Consider the following 16350-nt stretch of genomic DNA (forward strand, 5'->3'; position numbering starts at 1 on the left):
CAAATATGTTCGAAATGCCGACCAAACAATAGTGTCCTAAATAAATTGATAAATTAGAATTTCATCAGATACTTACAACTAGATATATATATATATATATATACCCTAATCTGTGATTTGGTTGTTTCATGAGAACTAATCGATAAACGATAACCGTGATTATTTCACCTCTTCCCTTTCCGTCAATAACATAAATGGGCACTCGCGAGAGGGGGCGGATCCAGACAGCCGAGGTTTTTTTCTATTTAATTATTGCATATCCAATTATAAATGAAATGTATGCACTTAAGTACACTCACTTGAGTTGATTAGAAGTTAATTCCCTTTCTCTGCCATTTCCCCCTACTTTAGGCCAAGTAAAACGGCACGGAGAACCTCGGTGATCGTTTAGTGAGGTCTGTTAGGAAGGAAAATGGCAGCCTCTTTTTACATTTTCGTATTTCCCTTTGACTGCTCTGTGGGATCACATTTAAATCACTAGCTAATAGCTACAACATGTATCATCCTAGCTAGATACAATGTAGCAAAATAATCTATTGTCAATGTCCAGCTAACGGTTTACGGTTCACGGTTCAATCATAGATTGGTCGTTGATGGTGAGTGCGAGCTGACCAGTATGATATTCTCTGTAAAGAAATCATTGAAATAATTGTACGTACCCGTATTAGTAAGATTATGTGCAATGAGCTGATTTGTTAGCTAGCTATATTTTTTAAATCGGTAGCAGATTAGGAAAATATTTGTTTTGCTAACTAGATAGCTAGTTAGCTGTCTATCAGTTGTTACAGCGTTCTATCCTAGCTAATATCGAATGTTAGCGCAAGCTAGCACGTAGTAGCCGTGTCTTAATGCTCACTCAAGTGTCTAGACAACACAACTGTTCTGGTTTTACTTTCGTTTTTGTTCTGGTTCTGTTTTGTGTACCCGCAACACCATATTTACTAATTCAGTGAAATGTATTTGTTTATTTGTTTCAACAGCTAACCAAAACAATATCAGGCAGTCACCTCTGCCAACTATTAGCGAAGAAGAGGTCTCAACTGAGTATCGGTGCTCCTTTGTAAGTGTTGATTCAGTCTCAGTCTGGGACTTTTGTTGGGTTTTGTCCAACAAATGGATAATCTCTTGTCTCATCACTTATTTTTTTTATTGTTTGAATGACTGGGTTATTTTAAATCACTAAATGTGTGTATTTCCTGTTTTCAGCTATGTTGTCCCCCATAGCTGTGCCATGTAGAAGGCAGTGATTCGCCCTTAAACTTTTGCAAATGAAAATGGAGGATATGTCTCTGTCGGGCCTGGACAACACCAAGCTAGAGGTGAGTAGTGGACTACACTTTCACCATCCTATCATGTTTGGTGGTAGTTGTCCTGCTTTAAAACAGGAAGTTGCTCATGTAGTTTCCTTTCCTTTGTGACTGCTTAATTTTTTGCTGCCCTCCACAGGCCTTGGCTCAGGACATCTACTCGGACCTGGTGGAGGACGCCTGTTTGGGCCTGTGTTTCGAGGTGCATCGTGCTGTCAAACAGGGCTACTTCTTCCTGGATGACACGGACCAAGAAAGCATGAAGGACTTCGGTTAGGACCAGAGTGCTTTCTCCTGGGTCTGGTTAATTTCTCTGCCTTTAATGTGTTAGTTTATCTTTCATGTATGTTCTTGCCTTGCTCCATAGAAATCGTTGACCAACCAGGAGTGGACATTTTCGGGCAAGTGTACAATCAGTGGAAAAACAAGGAGTGTGTGTGTCCCAACTGCAACCGGAGCATTGCTGCGTCCCGCTTTGCCCCTCATCTGGAGAAATGCTTGGGCATGGGGCGCAACAGCAGCCGCATCGCCAACCGCAGGTCAGCAAGGGGCACTGGACATGGACAGTGGACACTACACTACAATGTGACAAAGAAAACAAACCAATACATTCCTCAAGTGAATGGGCAATTCGGATAATTTTCTTGATATTGGTCTACAGAATAGCAAGCAGTAACAACATGAACAACAAATCAGAGAGTGATCAGGAAGACAATGATGACGTCAATGACAATGACTGGTCGTATGGCTCAGAAAAAAAAGGTGAATAAAACAAGTGTGAATCCCTGTCTGAATGTTTTTTTTGTGACTTTAGCTGAACAAGCACATTCTGCTTGTCTTACACCCCTCTATTTTCCCTCTACAGCTAAGAAGAGAAAGTCAGATAAGGTATTTTTACATTCTTTGAAACAACATATACCTTTGGTAAGTTTCATTGCTGTGGAGATATTTATTCATGTTTTGTATGTTGTGTTTTTGTCCACATGTAATTGCAAGGGGGCCAATAGATTTTAAAAAATAACCTTAAGGATTTCTGGTATCCCTTTCTTTCATTTTTTTACAAATTCAATTGGATCAAGGGGTGTGTGCTTCACTTTTCCTGTTGCATGCTTCACTAGTTGTTTGTGATATGTTCATCTAGATCAGTGTGAATCTAAATTGACAGTTCTTTTTGTGTATTATTTCCTTAGAATCCAAATTCACCCAGAAGATCAAAATCTGTAAAGCATAAAAATGGTGAGTATAACATTACCTCTTAGTACCCATGTAAGATGGAGGTTAAGTGACAAACTATAAGCTGTATGTCGTTTACATTTCCCATCTGGAATGTAAATATTTTCCAATTGAAACACATGATTAGAATGGCATTTTTCTTTTTTAATCTTCGTGGCAATCAGCAGTTAAAACAATAACAAGGCATCGTCCCCGCCCCTTATTCTGTAAAAAGCTGAGAGATTGTGCTAGAAATTTTTACCACTCAAATTAATAAAAAGAGCTATGGATACAATGACTGACCATCGTGATATCAAAGTTATAGTTTTGAGGCTGTATAGTGTTTTGTTAACAAACATTGAAGTACAACAAGTTCTGATGGGGTATAACAGTTTAAGTTATATTCTTCAAGAATCAATGGGTACATATCATTAATTTATAAATCCTAAATGGATGTAGCAACTACATATTGCCCCTTTTTTTTTTTTCTTTTTTTTTTATGTCATTTGTCAATCAGCATTCATTTTACTGATATTCATACTAAATTACATGCATTCTGATATACAGAATATTATATGTGGTCTCATGGTATTTTGTTTGTTGGGAGTTGTGGGAATGTTCTAGAGTCCAGACTCTGTAGCCTTGAAATGGAAGTGTGTTGGTGAAGTCGAACATAGAGCCCACTCCTGAATACACCCAATTTATTGCCCAACTTTGTGTGTGTTTGTGTGTGTGAAAGTTTTAGAGTAGTTGGTTGAATGGTTGGGGATGTTTTACACTCTGGTCGTTTCAGCATTGCTGGGGCCAAAGCCTTGTTGCAGATCAGGAAGCTCCATGCGTGCTGTTGAGAGATGATGCATTTCCTCAGTGATCGGAAGGGGCTGATTACTGCCAGGCCAGCTCTATAATGCCCTCCCCCACTTCAATGTAGGGTCAAAGGTCAACCCAGGAAGAATCTGGGAAATGAACCTTAGCAGAGACCCAGGGTGTCTCAAATCCTCTATTGAGAATGTTAATGTGGCCTTCTGGATTCTTCACGATAGATGGCCATTGACGGAGTCTGCTGCTTAAATCCAGGTCAAATGCACAATGTTGGTAGAATACAGACGTAGTGCAGTATGAAAAGGATCACAATGTTGGCAGAATACAGACGTAGTGCAGTATGAAAAGGATCACAATGTTAGCAGAATACAGACGTAGTGCAGTATGAAAAGGATCAGAAACAGCATTGAAGATGAGGATAAGCAATTAAGATATAAGGCAAAGGCCGACTTCATGCTCCACAGTCTCCTGTTTGCTTGATGACTTTAATTTGACATGGATCATGGTGCAAAGTTAATGAGCTGAGAATGACTTACAGGAAGCTGACAATTGTGTGCAATAAATCACAGTTCAGCCACCAGTTTTCAGTTCTTTGTATGTAATATATCAATTTATTTTCTGTATTGTGTTATATATTGTTTAACTAGTTCAACACTTGAGTGAAAAAAATAATGTCAGATGATAGCCTGGTCCCAGTAATGATAGACTACAGTCATGTCTCTAAAGCAGACCAGCTGTTTATCTCTTAGTTTCTCAGGTGACTCAACAAGTCCTCTTTGTGCATTATCCTATCCATTATCTACTTGACATATTCATGCTTTTGTTTGCATTTATTTTTGTTTTTGTTGTTTGTATCATGTCTTCATTGATTCTTGATTTCCTGATTGTCCCTGTTTCTTTAAATGGAGCTGAAATGAAAAGGTGCTGCTATCTTCTATGGAGCGTCAAGGATGTTCCTATGTAATAAACGACCTGAACTCAATCCACACCAGTTTGATCGACCTGTCATTTGTGGTTTTGGCCCTTAAAGTGCTGCTCAATTTCAATCACAGATTGATTAAACCATTAAAATATATTTTGCCATATGCTTGCTATTGCAGCACGTACATAATCAATTATGTTCTCTTACTTCACTGGTCAATAGCTAAAGAGACCTTTGCTTCATCCCATCATAAACTGTACATTTTACGTATGTTTTCTTAGACATAGGACTCAATTGTTTGTGACATGTAATATTGTGCATATCGCACTAAATGTAATCACTGCTTTATTTCATAGTTGGTGGTGGTTGTGTGCATCATCTGTGTCCTTGGGAGTCTGGCAAGTAGACTGATAGATCATATGCTGTTCTCTTTTTCAGGGGAGCTTAGTAATAGTGTCAATGCAGATCCATACAAGGTAACCAGAATCCATTTTTCTGATGGTTCACACCTACATATCTATTAGTGTGTTGATGTCTGTTATCGTTCTCTCTCCCTCACTGCAGTACAACTATAACACTGGCATCAATTACGAAACTTTAGGCCCTGACGAACTGAGGTCTCTGTTGACAACAGTGAGTCATTTTCATGTATCTATTCTACCATCCATCCACAAGTCTAACTGTATTGGATCATATCTAAAATCTCAAGACATTTATCAGCAGTGTGTATGACTGGCTTGTCTCTAACTACACTGCCCCCTGTCTGCAGCAATGTGGAGTGATCTCAGAGCACACCAAGAAGATGTGCACCAGGTAGGGATTACTCTGCACTCAAACACAGCACATGCACCTCTAATAGTCTTGTCATTTCTTCCTAATGTCCTATCAGCTACACGGAGTGCACACACAAACCTTTATCACACAAACTCATTAATACTTTTTGTTTCTCAAGCGCTGGCACGAGATGTTAGCTTAAGTCAAAGTTGCTGATTATGATCATGATGAGCCATTCAGGGTTGTACTGTGTCAGACCGACATCTTCCTGGAAGTTTGATGTCAATGTCAGTACGTCTTGTGTCCATCCCTCAGCCTGCCCCTTAGTATGGACCTTACCAGGTTCTCAGAGGTGTTTGTTAAACTAGCTAGTCAGGAAGGTCTTCCGTGACTTGAATGATGTGTGTTCCGGACAAGTGGTAAACCTGTGGCCCAACTCCATTATGGAGGCTGCCAACAGACACTTATGGTTACTGTTCTGCATGTTGTTTCTGTGAGACCTTTAACATGATCAGTTTCAGTGGTGTGTTGTGATCATGTGTAGTTGGGACTGATTTCTGGGGAACACAAGTGGCAACTATATGATTCTCAATTATTTTCCATTTCCTTTAACATACAGTATTTGTTAGATGATCGGGCTCAGTTATTGGCACATTTTCTTTAAATGTATACTGAACAAAAATATAAACTAAACATCTAAAGTGTTGGCCCCATTTTTCATGAGCTGAAATAAAATATCCTAGAAATATTCCATATGAACAAAAATTGTGTGTATTAATGTGTGTACATCCCTGTTAGTGGGCATTTCTCCTTTGCCAAGATAATCCATCCACCTGACAGGTGTGGCATATCAAGAAGATGATTAAACAGCACGACCATTACACAGGTGCACCTTGTGCTGGGGACAATAGAAGATTAGTCACACAATACAATTCCACAGCTGTCTCTAGTTTTGAGGGAGCGTGTAATTGCCAGAGAATTTAATATTTATTTCTCTACAATAAGCTACCTCCCAATGAGAATTTGGCAGTACATCCAACCGGCCTCACAACCGCAGACCACGTGTAACCACGTCAGCCCAAGACCTCCACATCCGGCTTCTTCACCTGCGGGGTAATTTGAGGAGTGGGAGGGGGGGTAGTGAAAAGTATTTCTGTCTGTAATAAAGCCCTTTTGTGGGAATAAAACTCATTCTGGCTCCCCAGTGGGTGGACCTACAGTATGGCTGCGCCCCTGCCCAGTCATGTGAAATCCATAGATTAGGGCCTGATTTCCTTCCATGAACTGTAACTCGGTAAAACCTTTGAAGTTGTTGCATGTTGCGTTTATATTTTTGTTCAGTATAATACCAAATTGTGTAAAATTAGTGAAACAATTCATATTTGATTGGACTAAACAACAGATATTTTCCAATTGGACTATGTAAGACCCTGATTGGACACTGCCTGCCGTATGTGGTGAGAGACTAACTGGACGCTGTCAGTGAGCAAACATTGATCTCTAACCTCCAAACTCTGACACCTGACCCATCATCTGATTGGTCACTGGCAGTGTCTGTCTCTCTCCCACTCTTGTCTCTGCCGTGGCCCTGGGTAGGCGGGGCCACTGTGCATTGTGGGCAGGTGTTTCTCAGGTGTTTGTAATGCCACGTTGTGTCCCTGCCAGGTCCCAGCGGTGCCCCCAGCACACGGACGAACAGAGGAGGGCCGTCAGGGTGTTCCTCCTGGGGCCGTCCGCGTGAGTGTGCCCCTCCCCCGCCCCTCAGACCTCCATTGGTTCCGACTGGTTTATTCCTAGAACTGATATATTCGATCTTGACTGGTGCCTGTCGTGTCCCTAAATGTACAGGTGTTTGCTTGAGGAGTTGTATTGAATGACTATGTATTTATTGTGGATGTTTTGTGCCAGTTAGATGGACAGGCCTTATCATTGAGGGTGGACTATGTTAGTTAGCTACTGTATGAGCACTCATGGGGCCAACTGTATGGCCTGGATGTGTACTACAGTAGGTGTGCTGTATGGCAGATTGAATGGCTCCACCATGTCTCCTGCTGCTGTCTGTGGCTGGTCTGATCTGAGCGGCTGTTGTCTCTGTCAGGTCGTCTCTGCCCGATGCAGACACGATGGTGGAGAGTGACTGCTACGACGCCTCAGACGGACAGGTTCTCATGAGTCGCCTACAGTGGGACGGATCCTCAGACATCTCCCCCTCCGATTCAGCCTCCTCCAAAGCTAGTAAGAGAACCGAATTCAGGTCCACATTCTGTACATTCATACAGTGGAGGTCGGTCTCATCTCATCCCCTGCTCTCGATCTCTCTCTCAGGCACCAACAACTCCGATTCTAAGAAGCCCAAGAAGAAGAAGAAGATGTCTCTTGGCCTAAACAGCACAGGAGGAGGGGGAGGCAGTGGGAGTGGAGGGGGCAGTAGCTCCCAGACTAGTCTAGTAGGCCTATCCAACAGAAAGAAGAAGCCCAAGCTTCCTGTTCCCCCTGCACCCAGTATCTATGACAACCTAAACTAGGGTAGTCCCAGTCTGCCCCCACCCCCAGGAAGGTGACTGGAGGGTGACATGGAATTCTGAACCAGGCTTCATCCACTCATCCAGCTCCCCAGCCTGTCAAGTCATGGTCTCATACCTAACAGAGGTACAGATACCTGTGTCCTCTCAGAGGCAAAGATGATAACCCATTAAATCACATCCACTCACTCACTTTAATATCAGCTCTGATTAGCCCAGGGGTTGTAACTTCTCTTTTTTCATAACTGGACACAGCACCCCTTCATTTGAACGCCATTCTTATTTGTTTGTTGTTGAATACAATATTTAGCAATTCCAGTTATAAAGAAACATGGATTGTTCACTTTAATTATGTTTTTGTTAATCAGTGATTTAGGCTTCAGACATGGACCAATCACACTCCGCTTTTTTGCACTCTGATCTGTTTTCTCCTGAAAACAAAACATTGCTTTATTTTTGACTCTGTCTCTGTTTAGGAGGGGACTTGTGGACTAATTGCATCACCTTACGACTACAGCGTTGTTATTGTGGTGGAGGATGTCAGTGCCATCTTGTTGTTTCACCAGTATTGGGGTACTTGATGGTGGCTTTATCCGTACTAGCATTGTATTGCACAGTGGTGTATGTGTGGTTGCATGTGTGTATGAATGTTTGTTGTGTGAAGTTGACTGTTTTCCGTGTTGTGTGTGATTTAAGTTGTTTTCAGATTACTATGCATCTCTGAATGTGCCATTGTGGTTGAGTCAGTATATGTGTTGTTTTGTATATTTAACTTTTTTGGTTTACATTGACTGTGTCAAGTGAGAATGTGTATTTAATGTCTGCACTCAGTAAATTGTAAATGCAGATGTTGACATGTATCATGGAGTGAGCCAGTGTGTTTTTGTATACCGATACATGTGGTATGATGACCTATGTAAAATAATCATGATTTAATTGGATACTGTTTACATACACGGTAACCTCTCTACCATACACAGCTTCATGCTAAACAGTGCTTCTTCCCTGTCTATCTTTACTGTTTCATACTCAGTCTGAAGTTGCTCTAATCTGCTTCAGCTGCAAATCACAATATCACTCTATACAAGTTGTAGATCTCGCATTGCTTCCTGTTGAATAATGCTAAAGTATAGTGGAGTCATCCTGCTTTTTTCCCCAATAATACTCTAGGTCAATCTGCATCACTTGACTTGATTTAAAAGTCTGTCTCTGCTTGTGTGCAGTGTCTATGCGCTTGAAGGAATTCAAATCCGCTGCCACTTGCAACAGAAGTGCCATGGCTGTTGCATGGGATATTTCAGACTGTTATTCTTGCCATTTTCAGTTTTACTCTAGCTAACGAGTTAAGTTTGATATATGTTATTCATTCCTGTTTGAGAGGCCCATCAGACTATACTCGCTGAGAATCTTATATACCCTGAGCTTTCATTTAGAACATTCAGCCAGTGATTAAGTATGACATCACTTTAATGTGCACTAAAAGAATCAACCTTCAAGTGAAAAAACACCTATTTTGGGTATGGATCATTTAATTTGTTCCTCTTTACTGACAGGGTAAAGAATGTCCTGTATTACTAATGCTGCGTAACTGTTTATTTGTGTGTATCGGTGTGTCTGAACAATATGAGTGTGGACAAATGACGCAATAGAAAGTGTCTTCACAAAACAAAAACAACTTTTTTCATGCACGTGTGTGTGCATGTGCAAATATGTCAATTGTATATTAATGTGACGCACAGCTAGATTTTCTTTATATCTCAGTTTCCCAAGTGTACAGAGGTTTCTTTGTCTGAGTAAAATTAAGTGTCATTCAGATTTCTTGCGTTCTGTCATTTTGTCCAATATCAGACATACTCCCTCTTTACACAGGGACTGATTGGTTTGAATGTCTTTAAATCTGAAGCCAGAGGAAAACAATCAAACTTAAGGGATAAAGAGATTTTCCCTCTCATCTATGTTAAATTCCCCAACAGAAGTCCTGATGTGTCCGATGTGGTTTCATCCCATTCATTCTATGTACAGTAAATACATATTTACAGTATTTTCTAAACCAAACATGTTGCTTATTTTCATGCATGAACTTACATGGTTTAAAATAACTAATGATATTAGCGTAGAGTAATTCAAGCAACAAAAATCCTTAAACTGTTTTGCCTTGCAATAAGGCAGTTGTTACAGTCCACAATAACTACGGTGAAAGCTCATTCCCAAAGAACTGGAAAGAAAGTAGAAATATAACCACCACTCCATGGTGAGTGGTTTCAAAGTTGCTCTAGAGTCAAGTCTAGTTGTATAATCTTCATTTTGTTTCCGTTGCAACTGAGGAAATGAATTGCTCGTTCAAACACGTACTACAAAAAGACTAAACGTTTCTGGAACGTTAACGTGTATATAATGAAAAGAGTATGTGGCCATGATGTGAAGAGATGCATTATCCTAGGTCTAGATTCAATCAGATCAAGTGTTAACCGGCGATAGCTGATTTCTGGCGGTGCACCTGCGTTGGAGCTGTCAAATCGGTGAGTGGCTGCTCTTTATCACAAAGCCACACCTGTCCTACTTGCATTAGAAATTCAGAACGAGAACGTGGAGGCTAGATAGAAATTACGCTCAAGTTGAAAATAATTAAAATAAAGATTTCTAATCAGCCTCATCGAGGTGTAGATTACATCTCACATTCCATTGTTCGAACTTGTAAACAAGGCTCCGTGGTATTGACTTAAAGCAAAGCACGGTTTCGACTGCTACAGTTTTGCAGTTTAACTGACGCTCAGCCTAGAATGACAATTTCCATACACGGCCACATAGATAAGTCAGATTTCAAAATTCATAATAAGACACTTAGGTCATCACCTTTGTGCACAAATCATCCATTGAATTATTCAAATATTTGTAGCTGATGCCAACATTTTATATTCATCAGTCTGCCATGTTTTTGGATGATGTCTGCGCTGCTGTGCACACTGAGTGCTAGTGTGCATGTGATGTTGATCTGTATAAACTAGATTCAACCCGGATATAGACGGACATGAATTGGCGTATGCGAACGTGAGTAGATATCCTTGAAAACAAAAGGCGGACGGACATCTTTGACACAGTCTCCAGTTCTTATACCTCAGTGGATTGACAGCACTAACACTGTTCCACCTCCCACAACTTCTATACGGATGTCGGCTAAAGCGGATCTGATTGAATAGAGACCCTAATTTCTGAGAGCAACCTAACACAGAACAGGTTATGTGAAGCCAAACTGGCCAGAAGATGTTGCTGACACAGTGGACCAAGCAGCCTGTGGTCCTGGGTGTGATGCTGATGGTTCTGCCCTATAAAGGACCAGGAGGAGCTGGACCCACTCAATGTTTTTCTGAGAAGCAAAATTACCGCTCATTATTATCTCTGCTTCATACTAACAAACACACATTCCAGATAACTTGAATCTCTGCACATACAATCAATCTCATATTATGCTATTTGCTGGTGCATGCACAAACAGAGGCACACCCACTCTTAGGATTCCAGTTGAGCTCTATGGTGTCTAAGGCAGAGAGGCCCCCTGACTCCATTCATCCTCCTGACACAGTTGTTTTTCCCTCTCATTCTCCTGCCCAGATGAGGGCCCTTCCATTCTGCCTCCTCTCCTGCTCACCGGCTGTGCATTCCAAAGATGAGGAAGCTGAAGAACACAGTGACTCCCACCAGGGAGATGGTAGCAGGGGCTGTGAAGAACTGACGGTAGTTGATGCGGAAGTACCAGACCACGGCTAACATCACCACAAACACAGGCACCACCAGGCTGCTGGTGCTTAGAGCCAGGCCTGCAGCCCTGATTCCCCCACTAGCCCCAGAGCGAGCTGCCTCCTCTGGGCTGGCCTCCCGCAGCACCTGGGACACGTGGCAGTGGATCACACTGTTGTGAGAGATGTTGAGGGAGAGCAGAGTCCGTTTGGGATCCTGAAGCAGCTGGCCCTGGTAGATCAACTTGATCTGACGCTCCCGCCCTGAGAAGTGCTTACTAGAGGGGAGAAAGAAATGTCTCTAAGACTGTATGGGAGAGATATGCATGTTCAATAAATCAAAAAAGAAGGTTAAACACAGAAAATGTATAATGAGAGCTGCCATATCATACTAACCTCTTCAGTAGACCCACTGTATCCTGGGGACTCAGGACTGCCACCTCTTCTGTGTCATTCAGGAACTTCAAACGAACCGTGATGCTGGTGCAGGAGACCCCTGGGCTCAGCTTCTGAACCTTGTCTTCTTCCTCATAGTCCTCCTCTTCCTCATCATCTTCATCATCATCATCAGGCTGGTATGTCTGAGGTTTCTTCCCCTGGATATTCAACAGCAGGTCAACTCCAGCCCCTGCAGTCCCCTCTCCTGTTATCTCACCATCTTCCCTCTCAGACCCAGGCTCCCCCTCCTCTGGCTTGTTCTCCTGGGAGGGTGGAGGTGTTTGCTGCTCTGGGGTGTCTGCACTGGGTGGCCCTCCACTGTAACTCTCATGGCCCCCCAGCCCGATTAGAGAGGCGTGGGCACCGACTGTAAGAATGGTGCTCAGGATGTGGTCTCCCCGATCTGCCACTTGCGTGGAGAGCCAAGCCAGGACCAAGGCCAAGACCAGGAGTAACACACCGCTTACTGCAGCCACCTCGTCTCCCATCCCGTCCATTGTCAGTGCACACACCGCCATCTGTCCTTTGTGTCTGTTGAAAAGTAAAAGAGAAGTGAAAGAAGTGCATAGATACATATGAGTAGAAAGCCTATGAGCAGAGACCTGTATTGCGACTGTCACTGTCAGGGACAGAGACCTGCATTACAACTGACAGAGACCTGCATTACAACTGTCAGGGACAGAGACCTGTATTACAACTGTCAGGGACAGAGACCTGTATTACAACTGTCAGGGACAGAGATCTGTATTACAACTGTCAGGGACAGAGACCTGTATTACAACTGTCAGGGACAGAGATCTGTATTACAACTGTCAGGGACAGAGATCTGTATTACAACTGACAGAGACCTGTATTACATCTGTCAGGGACAGAGACCTGTATTACATCTGTCAGGGACAGAGATTAAGTGCTACTTCAAAGCAACCGTCTATAGTTTCGTAAGTGATGGCCTGGCAATATTGTCACAAAAGTTAGCTAGCAAACCATATAATGACAACCCAGTTAAAACACGTCACTAATGTGTTTACTACTACATTGTGCATTCGTTGGAGAACTAGCTAGATACAAAAGAAAAAGGTTTTTTAATGTTTATACTAACGTTAAAATACATATTGGTAGGTTACTAGCTAGGTATTAGGTAAGCTAGCAAGCTAGTCATAGCAACAAGGACGACCTTCGTTTGCTAACTTTCACTACATTGCCAAAATGCTTTCTATAGATGTTCTTATTAAATGCACACACAAGTTATGTGCGCATTTTAATATAAGAGGTGCGCTTACCTGCTATGTAGTCAAATCATGTTTGACGGCATGCTACCATGCTAATTTAGCCACAGCCCCGATAATAAAACTGGAGTAGAGGGCCACATAAACACAGATGACGTTACGCCACCAGCACGTAGGTCGGTTAGTGCTTTCAGGGATCCTTGGGACGTCCAACTCTTGTGTAGCTGGCACGCAAACGGGCACAAGCAAGGAAACAAATAATGGTATAAATATAAATACTAAAAAGTGGCTTCCTCTCCTCGCATTCTCTCTCCTTCATGTGCTGAACATAGAGTACAGATGAAAGCAATAGTGTACCTGTAGTGGGTGGTTCGTCCATACAAATGCAATTCATACAAGAACATAAATTAGTTCAGAAAAATAGTATCACATTTTCATAGGCAAAATAAAAAGTTGATATATTAATAAATTAATACAGAAAACACAAATTATTGCAACCATAATTGTAGTTATTGTAAATGCCAATCATTCTCTCTCTTGGCTTCTGTCCCATGTGTTTCACTTTATTCACCGAATCTCCCCGTCATTCCGAAGTAGTAGATACTCCATCAGAGAGCTGGGGATGTCCAATCTACTGATAGCTGCGTCGATACCTTTTCCTAAGTGGCGGCGCAGAGCACAGCGGCACAGGTGCTGCAGGGAGCGGGGCTGGCTCGTCATCTGCCTCACAGAGTCAAAGAAACCCTGGTGCGTCTGGGGACAGAGAGATGGTGAGGGAAATGGAAGAAGGGCATTAGATGGTCAAGGCAGTGAACGAGAGAGCTGAAAACGGTGGAAAGGACAAACCTCATGTATCTCAGGAGGGATAGACTGCATCCATTCCTCACAGGAAGGGACAACAGCATAGCAGTTCAGCATTACCTCCAGAGTGGCAGGGGAGAGGAGGCAGAGCTTCAGCATCTATATGGAGGAAATCTGTGGGTTATTATTATTATCATGCCCTCCAAAATGTATTGTCTACGTAGAATTGCAGGGAATTAACTTTAAAACATTTTCATAGCGCCCCCCAACTGAAATAAAATCAAGCTTTTGCTGGTGCACATATTTCATCCCAATAAAATATAATTAAATGGGCCCAAATGCAGCCTCCAACTGGCATTTTTACACCCAGCTTGGCCCAACACACTTTTCCAATTGCCCACCCTGACATACCAAGCTTTTACCGGCCTTGGCCCCGTGGTTTAGGAGGGAGCGTGCTACAGCCTCCGGATGCTGGTCTGGAAAGTCTTCCACCACCTGCAGACAGGAGAAGGAGAAGAAGTCTGTCTTATCTACCACTCACTGACTATGAAAATAATTAATATAATTAAATAACCTTATGTCCAAATGGATCTTACACTTTGACCACATAACTCTCTGTAGCTCCCTCTGCCTCCCCATATGGCCCACCCTTAACCCCACCTGTAACAGACAGTCCATGGGTGTGTATCCTGCACAGTTCTGCACGTCTGCTTTGGCTCCGTGTTGTAGTAACATTTCTGCAATGCGTGGGCTGCAGTTACTACAGGCGTTGTGTAGAGGTGTGTGGTGTTTCCTGCCTGCAGTGCAGGGGTCAGCCCCAGCTCCCAGCAGCATCTGGACCATGCGGAGGTACCGCCCAGCCTCGGCAGGCCTCTCAGCCCCACCACAGGCTGCATTCAGGGGGGTCTCCCCCTCACGGTTCCTGGCTGACACGTCAGCTCCATGGGACAGAAAGAGCTTCACATGCTCCTCCATACCCCGACGAGCCACCACATGGAGGGGCGTTATCTTTGTTTCACTGGTCAACACATTGGCCTCTGCCCCACCCGTCACCAGCAGCTCAGCACACCTGAAGAGAGTAGAGACACAACCTTATGATCTTATCATTCATTAGCACCCACATCAACAGACCCACCTGCCATATAACTTTTGAAACATTCCTCTATCTATAAATAATAGAAATGATCACCAGGCATAGTGTCAGTATGGCTAAGAGCGCTGTCACTCACTGAAATGTCTGGGCTGTGCTGCAGAGGTGAAGGGGTGCACTGCCGTCTTCTGCCAGCAGGTCAGGGTCTGCTCTGTGGGCTAGCAGCAGCTGGACACAGCTGTCATGGCCACCTATACAGGCATCATGCAGGGCTGTGCTGCCACCAGGGTCAGCATCCACCTCCGCCCCTCGAAACAGCAGCTCCTCCACACAGCCTGAGTGTCCCTTGCTGGCTGCCAGACGCAATGCAGATGTCTGCTTGATCTTGGAGCTCATGGTCCACATCCCTGCCAGAGGGACAGAGAGTATGTACATTATTTACCTAGCAGATGCTCATAGCCAGAGAGGCTTAGGTATGTTTAGAGGATAGAATAAAGAGAGTCGATGAGCGGTGATTGGGGAATGATTGGAAGATCTATAAGAAAGGCACAGATAGGTCTAACAAAAAGACAACAGTGAAGCATACAGTAAAAGTGAGTTTATATATCTGCGTTTGACACCTACCCAGCTCTGCAGCCCACACCATCTCCTCATGTACTGTTTCCATCAGTGCGTTGACCATGCAGGGGTCCTTTAACACAGTGTGCACTCCCTTCATGTCCCCACACATTAATGTGTTGTGGATTGTGGTGTCTCTGCATCGGGCCTCATAGACCCAGATCTCCTGGAGGCCCTGCTGCTGTCTGGGAGGGGGTCTGGAGGCCCGGGACACAGGTGGCCGGCTCATGGCCCTCCTGTGGGCCAATGCCTGCCGCTTATCCTTCCACTCCTGGAGCTCCTGATCCACTTTCAGAGAATGCAAGGCGGCTGAGCTGAAGGCAAATGTGTCCCTGGACATGACACCCAAAGCTGGAGCAGAATCTCAAGCAACCCACTGAGGTCTTCAAGCAACACATTTGAAACAGTTCCAATTTTAGTTGCTTACAGTGGACACAACATGACTCAGTGCAGCAAATTTGACTTAGACACCAACTAAAAACCTACTGTTATGGCCAATACTAAACGAAAATCAAGACAGAGACAACAGAGACAACACTTTATTTTGTCTCTGGTCTTTGAAGATTGTATTTACATAGTATCAATGTTGTGTGAATATAGAATTCTACTCACCTTGAACTTGTCACCACTGTGAATTCAGATTTTTTTCATGTGAACTCAAGTAAGTTACTATACAAAATATAGCACATTTGCTGTTGTGGATAATGTAATTTGCATACGACTACTTCATGACGTGTTTTACAGACACGTCCAAATGTCCTTTCACAAGATATTGTTGCCCCAATACAAGTTTAGTGCCTGTTATAAATAGACGGGGAACGCAATCTGATATTCGGGGAACTGCATTAACTGAGATAGTCAGCAGGTGGCGACCCATCTCGCGA

The 16350-nt window shown here is 43.1% G+C and overlaps 3 protein-coding genes across 10 annotated transcripts; 1 reads left to right on the forward strand and 2 right to left on the reverse strand.

Moving 5' to 3' along the window:
• The first annotated feature begins 315 nt into the window (after positions 1-315).
• On the forward strand, positions 316-9374 carry LOC110486708 (ataxin-7-like protein 3). 8 transcript variants are annotated; one of them, XR_005035582.1, is made up of 15 exons: positions 316-596; positions 981-1060; positions 1207-1319; positions 1447-1579; positions 1675-1846; positions 1969-2069; positions 2173-2231; positions 2498-2543; positions 4702-4739; positions 4828-4896; positions 5033-5076; positions 6703-6774; positions 7136-7272; positions 7363-7686; positions 8036-9374. XR_005035582.1 is itself a non-coding variant. In XM_036941408.1 (14 exons), exons 3-14 carry the CDS (start codon positions 1269-1271, stop codon positions 7560-7562), a joined length of 1122 nt encoding a protein of 373 aa, XP_036797303.1. In that variant the 5' UTR covers positions 316-651; positions 981-1060; positions 1207-1268; the 3' UTR covers positions 7563-9374. The 8 variants fall into 8 exon arrangements, 7 of the variants coding, with proteins under 7 accessions (XP_036797303.1, XP_021414167.1, XP_021414170.1 ...); XM_036941408.1 differs by having other exon boundaries at positions 316-651; positions 7363-9374; XM_021558492.2 differs by having other exon boundaries at positions 7363-9374.
• Positions 9138-13149, reverse strand: LOC110486710 (transmembrane and ubiquitin-like domain-containing protein 1). Its single transcript, XM_021558499.2, has 3 exons — positions 13012-13149; positions 11690-12262; positions 9138-11571 (listed from the first exon to the last, which is right to left on the reverse strand). The coding sequence occupies exons 2-3, from the start codon at positions 12247-12249 to the stop codon at positions 11202-11204; spliced, it is 930 nt and encodes a 309-aa protein (XP_021414174.2). The 5' UTR covers positions 12250-12262; positions 13012-13149; the 3' UTR covers positions 9138-11201.
• Positions 13150-13502: 353 nt separating this feature from the next.
• LOC110486707 (ankyrin repeat and SOCS box protein 16-like) lies at positions 13503-16250 on the reverse strand. Its single transcript, XM_021558491.2, has 7 exons — positions 16079-16250; positions 15473-15849; positions 14988-15255; positions 14419-14827; positions 14170-14253; positions 13804-13917; positions 13503-13710 (listed from the first exon to the last, which is right to left on the reverse strand). The coding sequence occupies exons 2-7, from the start codon at positions 15804-15806 to the stop codon at positions 13525-13527; spliced, it is 1395 nt and encodes a 464-aa protein (XP_021414166.2). The 5' UTR covers positions 15807-15849; positions 16079-16250; the 3' UTR covers positions 13503-13524.
• Between the last annotated feature and the right edge of the window lie 100 nt (positions 16251-16350).

The sequence above is a fragment of the Oncorhynchus mykiss genome, chromosome 13, assembly GCF_013265735.2.
Source record: "Oncorhynchus mykiss isolate Arlee chromosome 13, USDA_OmykA_1.1, whole genome shotgun sequence".
NCBI lineage: Eukaryota > Metazoa > Chordata > Actinopteri > Salmoniformes > Salmonidae > Oncorhynchus > Oncorhynchus mykiss.

Coding starts and splice junctions, on each gene's coding strand:
- LOC110486708 (XM_036941408.1), top strand. CDS start 1,269: ATGAAAATGGAGGATATGTCTCTGTCGGGCCTGGACAACACCAAGCTA. Junction 1,320..1,446: donor TGGACAACACCAAGCTAGAG/GTGAGTAGTGGA, acceptor TGCCCTCCACAG/GCCTTGGCTCAGGACATCTA. Junction 1,580..1,674: donor AGAAAGCATGAAGGACTTCG/GTTAGGACCAGA, acceptor CTTGCTCCATAG/AAATCGTTGACCAACCAGGA.
- LOC110486710 (XM_021558499.2), bottom strand. CDS start 12,249: ATGGCGGTGTGTGCACTGACAATGGACGGGATGGGAGACGAGGTGGCT. Junction 11,572..11,689: donor ACAGTGGGTCTACTGAAGAG/GTTAGTATGATA, acceptor TCTCCCCTCTAG/TAAGCACTTCTCAGGGCGGG.
- LOC110486707 (XM_021558491.2), bottom strand. CDS start 15,806: ATGTCCAGGGACACATTTGCCTTCAGCTCAGCCGCCTTGCATTCTCTG. Junction 15,256..15,472: donor GGTGTGGGCTGCAGAGCTGG/GTAGGTGTCAAA, acceptor TCCCTCTGGCAG/GGATGTGGACCATGAGCTCC. Junction 13,918..14,169: donor CCAAGGCCGGTAAAAGCTTG/GTATGTCAGGGT, acceptor TCCTCCATATAG/ATGCTGAAGCTCTGCCTCCT.